The sequence below is a fragment of the Cebus imitator genome, unplaced genomic scaffold (genome assembly GCF_001604975.1).
Source record: "Cebus imitator isolate Cc_AM_T3 unplaced genomic scaffold, Cebus_imitator-1.0 Scaffold73, whole genome shotgun sequence".
NCBI classification, from domain to species: domain Eukaryota; kingdom Metazoa; phylum Chordata; class Mammalia; order Primates; family Cebidae; genus Cebus; species Cebus imitator.
This window is the reverse complement of record NW_016107388.1, coordinates 6,660,565-6,671,691: the sequence shown is the minus strand read 5'-3', so window position 1 is coordinate 6,671,691 and position 11,127 is coordinate 6,660,565. Positions and strand designations below refer to the sequence as shown.

At 40.5% G+C, this 11,127-nt stretch overlaps 1 protein-coding gene across 9 annotated transcripts in view; it reads left to right on the top strand.

Moving 5' to 3' along the window:
- The window catches only part of TMEM68 (transmembrane protein 68), a 40,522-nt gene that overhangs the window by 17,984 nt on the left and 11,411 nt on the right, over positions 1-11,127 (top strand). For 8 of the 9 annotated variants that reach the window (XM_017531810.2, XM_017531812.2, XM_017531813.2 and 5 more), the window contains one exon: positions 7,115-7,282. In XM_017531810.2, coding sequence (XP_017387299.1) covers positions 7,115-7,282 — 168 coding nt within the window. Of the gene's footprint in view, positions 1-7,114; positions 7,283-8,879; positions 9,104-11,127 lie in introns of those variants that run through there. The other variant, XM_037739713.1, reaches the window with a different exon arrangement.

The following is an 11,127-nucleotide window of genomic DNA, read 5'->3' as shown; positions in this document are numbered from 1 at the left end:
TATTTTTTTTGTAGAGATGGGGTTTTGCCACATTGCCCAGGCTGGTATCAAACACCTGAGCTCAAGCAATTCACCAGCCTCAGCCTCCCAGAATGCTGGGATTACAGGCGTGGGCCACTGTGCCCAGCCACTCCCATATACTTTATATCTAGATTACTTATAATAGCTAATACAGTGTAAATCGTTGTTATACTCTATGGTTTAGGGAATGATCACAAGGAAAAAAGTCTGTACATGTTCAGTACAGCCACAGTTTTTTTTTTTCCCAAATGTTTCCATCTGTAGTTGGTTGATTTCATGGATACAGAACCCACCGGTACCAAGGACCAATTGTAGATACCTGTAGTAGGAAGTGTGGTATGGAGCAAGAACACAGACTTTAATGTTAGGCAAATGCAGATTTGCATTTGGCCCCACTCTGTGACCTTTGGTAAGGTATATGGGCTTTTCACACTTAAATTTTCTCATCGGTGGAGGGTTTTATGAGGTTCTTGTGATCATTATTAAGGATCTGATACTCGTGTATCTGTTATAGTTATTGGACATTTATGTTTCCTGATCACTCACATCTTTAGGCTGTTTTGTTTGTTTGTTTTTCTGAGATGGAGTCTTGCTCTGTCGCCCAGGCTGGAGTGCAGTGATGCGATTTCAACTCACTGCAACCTCTACCCCGTGGGTTCAAGCAATTCTCATGCCTCAGCCTACTGAGTATCTGGGACTACAGGCATGTGCCGCCATGCCCAGCTAATTTTTGTGTTTTTAGTAGAGACATGGGGTTTCACCATGTTGCCCAGGCTGGTCTCAAACTCCTGACCTCAAGTGATCCACCCGCCTCAGCCTCCCAAAGGGCTGGGATTACAGGTGTGAGTCACCATGCCCAGAAATTGGATTTTTTTTCTTACTAATTTATTATTGTCAGGACTAGAAGATAAGTCATTTTTGGGTGAGAAGTATGAATGATGAACTTGGAAAGGTAGACAGAAGCCAGGTTATGAAGCATCTTGAATGCTATGCCCAGGAATTTGGACTTTATTTGTAGATAGTTTTAGTTGTGTTTGCTTTTTTGAGGAAGATCCAAAAGGTTGACATTATTGTTCATTTACCATGATGCATAGGTGGATAGTCTTAAAGTGGATTTTTGATGACAAATATGGAAGGGCTCTATCTCAGAAGATGATCATTATCTGAATTCATGATAATATCTAGAACCAGATGGCAATTAATTCATTTACATAATAAATCTTTGCCATGGCAGAGGAACTACTTGAGCTTTACATGAACATCAGATCCTTTCACTGTAAGCTAAGCTACATGAGAAGCCAAAAAATTAGGAGGATGCCTAGTGAGTGAGGGATTGAGCAGGGCTAGCAATTTTTTTTTCAATGGCATCAAATAAGAGAGCATATTCATCCCAGAATAGGGCTATTCTTGTTAATCGGACTGAGACAGCCCAAAATTTGCAGATGGAGGTTCCCCATCTCTGGACAGTGGTTAGATAAACGGTGATAATAAGTGCCTTTGTAACTGCTTTCTCTGAGCTTCCATTGCTCATCACATCCCCCCGGGATTGGTGTACTCGCCAGGAGTTGATAGGGCTGCACTTTAAAACTGGCATTGGGAAGGGGAAGGGAGTATACATTTTAGAGAATTCTTGGAGGTAAAAAACAGAATTTGGTGACTGAGTGTAGAGTCAAGGGAGGAGGAGTTAAAGTGCAGTAAGATTTCGGTGGGGTACGGTGGCTCATGCCTGCAATCCCAGCACTTTGGGAGGCTGAGGTGGGTGGATCATGAGGTCAGGAGATAAAGACCATCCTGGCTAACCTGGTGAAATCCCATCTCTACTAAAAATACAAAAAATTACCTGGGTGTGGTGGCATGCGCCTGTAGTCGCGTCTTCTCGGGAGGCTGAGATAGGAGAATTGCTTGAACCTAGGGGCTGGAGGTTGCAGTGAGCCGAGATGGCACCACTGCAGTCCAGCCTGGGTGACAGAGCCAGACTCCGTCTCAAAAAAAAAAAAAAAAAAAAAAAGATTTCTACGGCTAGAAGGGGAAACATGAACAGGAAGTGCTCCAAGTAATGGCAACTACATGAGCAGAAGCACAAAGGTGGAAAAGTATACTCTGGGAGCCACAGTTCATATGCATCTGCTTTAAGAGTGACACAGTTAAATAATACTGTTTTAACGTTTACTGGCACTGTAATAAACTATTTTTTTTCAATATTTGATTAATTGAGTTTTCTGCTTTCAGCCAGGTAGTTTGGTATTATGTGAGTAGTTAAATTGTTTATTATTTTAAAAAATATTCTATAAAGCCAGGGGGAATCTTGGTAACATTTTGTATAGAATCCTTCAAAGGAATTTCTTTATTACTCAGAAAATGTGTTTGATAGGACAATTGATCCTCAGACAAAATCAGTGACTGTAGAACTTAAAGTAAATTGAATTACTTGAATTAGAATTATATAATTGGAAAGATATCTTATAATATGGAAACATACAAAATCTTGGAATATCATTAAATTATTTTTCAAAACATTCTCAAGTCCATTTGAATAGCTTATTTATTCAGTACTAGAACCACAGTTACCATACTTAATCTGTTTCGTGAAAACCTTATAAACTATGTATTTCCTTTTCTGAAATTTATACTGAAGTCTTTATTTTTTGAATGTTTATTTCTTAGCTGATCAGACATGAATACACTTAAGGAAAGAAACGGACTGATATTTTCAGATTTCTATATTCTGGACTTTTGTCTTCTGTACAAGTGGCAGGCTTTCTTGAGACAGCTGTTCTATGTGAAGGAATATGGTCCTCAGAACTTACTTTCCTTTTCTGCTATAGCCACTCTAGATTTCCTTCCTTTTCACGCTTTTTCTTTGAGCCTGATTCTTCCCTTGACTTCTAGATGCTCACCATTTTTTTTTTTTTTTTTTTAACCAGGACCAGTTGAGGCCGTGGTCTGTAATGGTGTGTCTGACAGTGGTGACATGAGAAGGGAATGTGGATCTTATGGCTAGTGCCATGATCACCATTTCATCCACTCCTTAGACTATCCTGACTTTCCAGCTTCTGTGATCCAATACATAGGCTATTTTCCTCTGAGGCATAGGTGGATCTGCTTAAATCTTTTCTATTCCCTATTAACGCCAACAGCACAGCATTGCTATAAGAAATAAATTTGTTGGCCTTGGTAGCCATGTAGAGGACAGCAGGCAGGTAATGTCAGCTAAGGGAGGAGAACGAACAGCCAGGCTGGAACTGGGGCTGTGTTAGCAGGAAGCTTCCAGAGGTCATCCCATCTCCAGGTCCTTTCATCCTGTCATTTGCTTCCCCTGCTGAAACACTTGCTTCTGTTTACAGAGACTTGAAATAGGGCTTGCAGTGTGGAAGGAAGGGGCAGGGATGGCATGAGCCTCTGATCTTGCTTCTACTACAGGAAAGATATTTCCTTGACATCTAGTTCAAATCTGTGATTAAAGTTTTCCTGCCACATGTAATGTAAGATGGTACAAAATCATTTTTATTTCATGAATAGAATGAGGAAATTTGTAAATAGTTTAAATACATAAAAATGAAGTCTTATGTTTGTGAATGAACTTAAAGTTTGCAGCATTGTATCCGTGTATATGTAACAGTTTAAATGGTATTTTATTTTACATTGAGTCACTAGTTAAAAATTTTTCCTGGTTTAATAATATGTGTTATTTATTTATTTATTTTTGAGACAGAGTCTCACTCTTGTCACTCAGGCTGGAGTGCACTGGCGTGAACTCAGCTCACTGCAACCTCCACCTCCCAGGTTCAAGTGATTCTCCTGCATCAGCCTCCAGAGTAGCTGGGACTATAGGCACATGCCACCACACCCATCTAATTTTTGTATTTTTAGTAGAGAAAGGGTTTCACCACATGGGCCAGGCTGGTCTCGAACTCCTCACCTCAGACGATTTCCTACCTTGGCCTCCCAAAGTGCTGGGATTACAGGCATGAGCCACTGTGGCCAGCCTGTATTTTCTTTAATTTTTTTTTTTTTTTAATAGAGACAGGGATTTCACTGATTTGCCCAGGCTGGTCTTGAAATCCTAGCCTCAAACAATCCTCCTGCCTTGGCCTTCCAAAGAACTGGCATTACAGGCTTGAGCCACCATACCTGGCTTACATTTTCTGTTTTTATTGATGAATTATTTTATGACTCATTTTTAAATTCACTGTGTCATGTTATCTCAGGGAAGTTGTAACATACTTGTTGGCTTCTGCAAATAAGGATGTTTTCATACTTAACCTCAGTAAACCCATTAAAATTGGAAAATTACCATCATTATGTTACTAGAGATCATTTAGGTTTACAGCCTTTCTATTTGACTCTATTTTTTATAGCTTCCATCTTTCTGCTGAAATTCCTAATCTGATTGTGCTTGTATCCACCTTTTCCAGTAGATCCTTTAGATTTATTTATTTTTATTTTTAGAGTCAGGGTCTCGCAGTGTCACCCAGCCTGGAGTGCAGTGGCACAATCTTAGCACACGACAGCCTTCAACTTCTGGGCTCAAGCAAACCTCCTGCCTCAGCCTCCCAAGTAACTGGAACTACAGGCACATGCACCATGCCCAACTAATTTTTTTTTTTTATGTTTTTGCAGAGATGGGTCTCTCCATGTTGCCCAGGCTGGTCTCTAACCCCTGGGCTCAAGCAGTCCTACCATCTCAGTCTCCCAAAGTGCTGGGATTGCAGGCATGAGGTATTCCCCTTTGGATTATTAATCGTAGTTATTTTTTAGTTTCCATGTGATAGTTTCAACATTTGGGTGTGTTAATTGTTTTAGCTCTTGACAGTGGGTTTTTTTCTTGCTATTCTTTGTCATATTTTTTATTGAATGCTGGCCATTGTTTGTAAAAGAACAGTGACAACTGAGATAAATAGTGTTTATGACTGAGAATTGGCACTCCTCCTCTGTCAGGCCATTGGTGGTTGGTTGGTGGTGGATTGAGTCTACTGAGTGGCTGAACTGGATTTGGCTTTTATTGTTGCACTGTAGCTACCTTCAATTCAGCACGGACTTCAGACTCCTACTATTATCTTGTGCAGAGTGTAGGGCCTGAAGTAGCAGAGGAATTTTGGTGTTTCTGTTCCACCTTCAGTCCTGTATGCCTTTCCCAAAGGAGGAGTCTCTTCATGCCCCTCCTGCAAAACCAGGAAAAGGTCACCTTTGCTTATAACTCGACATGGGGGTACATGGGGACTCCTCTCACCCCTTCTTCACACCCCTCCCCTCATTCCCCAGGGGACTGGGGTATAGCACTCCTCAGTTTTCAGGTTTCGCTAAAATCTTATTGTGTCCTGTATTCCTGGGGCTTAGGAGTAAGGCCTTCTGTGTTCCTTTCCCTTCTCCCTGTGTTGGGGCTTTTGTGATGGAAGCAAGTTTGCTGCTACTGCTCCGGTGGTAGATCTCTACTCTATGTCATTTAAGAACTGTGGGCCCCCCAGAGTTTCTTGCCACCCACCCCCACTGCCCAGCAGTAGATATTTTGCTTCTACCCCTTCTCTAGAGTGGTGGACTTTCGCCTACACTGGGCTGGTGCGGGTGGAGGAGTGTGTGGGCTGGGGGAGTGGAGTTGTGCCCCTCCCAGCATTACATGCCTTTTGCATATACCCTTTTCTTAGAGGGAGTAGAAGGGCTTCCTGCCCCTTTCCCAGTGTCTGACAGGTTTTGCTTTTATGAGAGAAACTTCCAGAAAGTGAGTGGGGTTTTGTTTTCAGTACCATTAGCAGGGGCTCTCTTTATTCTCCGGCTTTACCCCTAATCGTTCTTGTGAGCACACTCTGAGGTCTGTGGAGAAGAGTTGGAGAGTGACTCTCTGGGGCTTCCAGAGATTCTACGCTCAATACTAGCCGACCCCGGGACTTTCAGTATTTCTTAATATGTCACTTCTTCTTACCCACTTTTATGGCATCTGCCTCTTCCTCCCATTCTCAATTTTTGTCTTTCCTTAGAGGGGGTTTATCAGCCTTTGAAGTTCAGTTTGCCTGGTTGCCTTGTGACTTCTGCTCCCTGACATGATTAGGAAAAGAGATTTTGTACTCCAGGGTTTTTCTCATCAGTAGTGTGGGAGTGATGTTCTCTTGTGGTGACAGAGTTTCTCCTTTTTTATATTTTTAACCCCCTCTCCTCTGACGGTGAAAACCTGGCTCCCATTATTCGTACTATGTTGACTCATTTGATCAGTCCCCCGGTATGTAACCCATCTCCCATCATTGATTGCCACCTTCCCCTACCACTCATGGATGCCCTCTCTCCCTGCTTGTGCCAGGCCACCACTCTGTACAGTGCCCTGGTTGGCTGCTTAGGCTGTGATGCCCCATAAAAGGCCACTGTCTCAGACTCTGGCCCCTCCTGCCAGGCTGCTGCTGGTTGTGGATGCCCCCATTGCACTCAGGCTCTGACCCCCAAGCTTCCGTGACCCTTGCCTCCCCTCCTCCCTCTCAGGAGCTCCCACCCTGTGATAGGCCCTCATGACTCTGCTCTGGCTCTGACTCCCCACTCTGTGACATCTCTGTGGGTGCCCTCCTCACTGGCACCAACACTCCAGGTGTCTGCTTCACTGTGGCCCACCTAATGGCTTTAGGACTGATTTGTTCAAGATGGAAAGAGAAGAGGAAAGAGAGAAGGAAGAAAGGGAAAAGGAGAAGAGAACCAGGAAGACTAGTGTACCTTTGTGAGAAAAGAATGAGCTACCAACCATCCTTTAGTGTAAACAAGTTAGACCGGGCACGGTGGCTCATGCCTGTAATCCCAGCACTTTGGGAGGCCAAGGTGGGCAGATCAGCTGAGATCGGGAGTTCGACACTAGCCTGATCAACATGGAGAAACCCTGTCTGTACTAAAAATACAAAATTAGCTGGGTGTGGTGGCACATGCCTGTAATCCCAGCTACTCAGGAGGCTGAGGCAGGAAAATTGCTGGAACCTGGGAGATGGAGTTTGCAGTGAGCCAAGATCACACCTTTGTACTCCAGCCTAGGAAACAAGAGTGAAACTCAGTTTCAAAAAAAAAAAAAAATGAAACAAAAATTAATGAATATATTTTAAGTATTTGCATCTTGTCTTTGGAACAGGTTATGAAGTTCATGGAATGGAAAAAATACCAGAAGATGGACCAGCACTTATAATTTTTTATCATGGAGCTATTCCTATAGATTTTTACTATTTCATGGCTAAAATATTTATACACAAAGGCAGAACTTGCCGAGTAGTAGCTGATCACTTTGTCTTTAAAATTCCAGGTAAACTTTCGCTGTAGATAATAATGTAAAAATGTTTATTAACAAAACCAAGTTATGTGGTCGTCTCTATCTTCAGCTCTCTAATGTCATTTGAAAAAGTTCTTTGCCTTTTCAGGGTTTATGTAACACACTTGGAACTCTAGTATGGGAATATCTAATTATCCTGCTTAGGCAATATATCTAAAAATAAAAACATTATAGCCCAAAATTTCTTTTTTTAAAATTTTATAGATTTTAAAATTGTTTAAGTGAAAATTGTATGTATGGTATACAAGATAAGGTTCTTAAAAATATTTTTAACTTTTCTCTTTTAAAAAATATATTTTTATATATTAAGAGAGTGTAAGTGCAGCTTTCCTATATGCACATAATTGTGTAGTGGTGAAGTCTGAGCTTCTATTGTATGCATCAACTACATACTGAACATTCTACCCAATTAGTCATTTTTTCCTTTATGAGCAGGTATTTACTTGTTATTTTTCTAAGTTGTATCTTGAACTGTAATGTTAAACAAATAAATTATGATTTTTGCCAATTTATATTTTGATTTAAAGGGTAGTTGATTTTTCACATGAATTTTTTCATGAAATACTTCTTTTTGGAGTTTAATTTTGTTATAATTAGAGTTTGATAGCAAATTAGAATTAGCAAAAAAAAAAAAAAAAAAGTCATGATATATTTTGTCTTGGCCGAGCATAGTAGTGTCTCACGCCTGTAATCCCAGTACTTTGGGAGGATGAGGTGGGCAGATCACCTGAGGTCAGGAGTTCAAGACCAGCTTGGCCAACAGAGATATGGTGAAACCCTGTCTCTACTAAAAATACAAAAATTAGCCAGGCATGGTGGCTAATAGACCTGCTGTAGGCCTACCTAATCAGGAGGCTGAGGCAGGAGAATCACTTGAACCTGGGAGGCGGAGGTTACAGTGTACGGACATCATGCCACTGCACTCCAGCTTGGGCAACAGAGAAAGACTCTATCTCAAAAAAAAAAAAAAGATACATTTTGTCTTCACATAACATTATACTACCCTAAAGAGTATGTACATCATGTCTCTTATCATAAAAGACTTGCCTGATGAGATTTATAAATCTAAGATTGAGGAATACATTTTATTGATTTATTTATTTAGATATGGGGTCTTGCTGTGTTGCCCAGGCTGGTCTCAAATTCCTGGCCTCAAATGATCTTCCCACCGTGCCTTCAAAAGTTTTGGGATTACAAGTGTGAGCCACTGCACCCAGCCATGAAACTACTTTTAAAAAAATCTGTTTATAAAGATTATAAGTATATATATTTCTTTTCTTTTTTCTTTTTTCCTTTTTCTTTCTTTTTTTCTTTTGAGAAGGAGTCTTGCTCTCGTTGCCCAGACTGGAGTGCAATGGTGCGATCTCAGCTCACAGCAACCTATGCCTCCCAGGTTCAAGTGATTCTCACACTTCAGCCTCCTTAGTAGCTAGGATTACAGGTACCTGCCACCATGAGTGGCTGATTTTTGTACTTTTAGATGTTGGCCAGGCTGGTCTTGAATTTCTGACCTCAGGTGATCCGCCTGCCTTGGCCTCCCAAAGTGCTAAGATTATAGGGGTGAGCCACTGTAGCCGGCTGGCCTTATATGCTATTTTTTTAAAAAAGGCTAATTAACCAACTGGTTTAGAGTTTTACAGAAATCATTCTTGAATAAACTTGTTGAGATTAAATCTTATTTTCTTCTGTCACTGAATCACCAGAAACAAGCCAAGAGAGTTGACAGTATGTCCCCTGGAATAAAAGCAGAAGCTGACACATCAATCAGACAAACACAACCAAACAATGAATTAAGTAATGATCTACTTCAATGCCTATATACAGTTAATGCTTTGGGTATCCATGCATCACTAAAAAACTATTTGTACTTTGTATATAAACTATATTGGCTATGTTTTCTGTTAAAAACTAACATGATCACTATAGTAGATTTGGAAACTAACAAACAACATCATTATAATTTACCATCTTAACATAATGTTATTTTGATTTATTTTACTTCATTGTTTTACTTCAGTCACATAGGCAAATGATTTTGTGGGTTTTTTCAGATTTAATGTCGGCATTAACATTTTTACCATGTTTATAAAAAAAGATTTAGTGTATGACTAGAACATTTACTTAACTGTTTTTCTCTTATGGAGCATTTAGGTTGCTTCTTTTTTTTGTTTTTAGGAGTAATAAAATGTGAATATTTTTAGCATTTGCCTTTTTCAAAAAATTTCCCTCTTTATGATCTTTTTAATATTTTGACGCTGATTTACCTTGTCTTTCTTTGCTTTCTAAAGGAATAAAATCATTATAATTCTCAGCACAAGAGAGATTTTAGGGTGGGTACCATGGCTCCCACCTGCAATTCCAGCACTTTATGAGGCTGAGGCAGGAGGATTGCTGGAGCTCAGAAGATTGAAACCAGCCTGGGCAACATAGCCAGATCTCATCTCTACTAAAAAGAATAATAAAAGAAATCAGCCAGGCATGGTGGTGCAGTGCCTGGAGTCCCAGCTACTTGGGTTGCTAAGGGAGAGGATCACTTGAGACCAGTAGGGCAAGCTGTAGTGAGCTATTATTGTGCCCCTGCATTCCAGCCTGGGTGACAGAGCAAGACCCTGTTTCCAAAAGAAACAGAGATTTTATGTTTTTTTATTTATGAATCATCTCATGTTCATCCGTTCATTATGAGAATGCATCTAGTTGAATCAGTGAGCATTTAATGTGGGGTGACAATTATTTTACTTTTTTTGAAATCGAGTCTTGCTCTGTCACCCAGGCTAGAGTGCTGTGGCCCGATCTTGGCTCACTGCAACCTCTGCCTCACTAGTTAAAGCAATTTTCCCTGCCTCAGCCTCCCCAGTAGCTGGGATTACAGGCATGTGCCACCACGCCTAGCTAATTTTTGTATTTTTAGTAGATGAGGTTTCTCCATGTTGGCAAGGCAGGTCTCAAACTCCTGACCTCAGATGATCTGCCTGCCTCAGCCTCCCAAAGTGCTGAGATTACAGACATGAACCACCACACCAGGTCTGACAATTATTTTAATCTTAATGCTATTTATAATCTTGCTTCAGATCTTTAAAGTAATGAGAAGTTTGGTTAGTCTGTGTAGTGTTTTTTTCGGTTATTTTCTTTGAGACAGAGTCTCGCTCTGTTGCCCAGGCTGCAGTGCAGTGGCATGATATTGGCTCACTGCAACCTCCACATCCCGGTTTGAAACCATTCTGAAGCCATTCTCCTGCCTCAGCATCCAGAGTAGCTGGATTACAGCCACATGCCATCATGCCAGGCTGATTTTTATATTTTTAGTAGAGACAGGGTTTCACCACGTCGGCCAGGCTGGTCTTGAACTCCTAACTACAAGTGAGCTGCCTGCCTTGGTCTTCCAAAGTGCTGATATTACAGGCATGAGTCACCGCATCTGACCAGTGTGCATAGCTTTTAACATCAAATGTGTCTGTATTTCCCATTCTCAGAGAATAATGTATACTAACATCAGTCCTCAGCAGTTCCAGTATGGGATTTGATTAAAATATTTAATTACTAACAGGATTATTTCTTTCATTCATAAATAGTTGTAATTTGAAAAGCTGTATAATATTAAGACTTGGAATTAGCTGTTCTTTGAGTCAAGCACCCTCACTTTATTAAAATCTCTTAATGATGTTTGCTATTATTATTAAAAAAATTTAATTATAGAATTAGCATCATCTAACTTTTAATTTAAATAGATTTGATCATGGTCTTGCCAGTTTTGGAAGAGCTATGCATAGTTTGATTCACATTCTCCTGAGTGATTCTCTCTCTTTTTTTTTTTTTTTTTT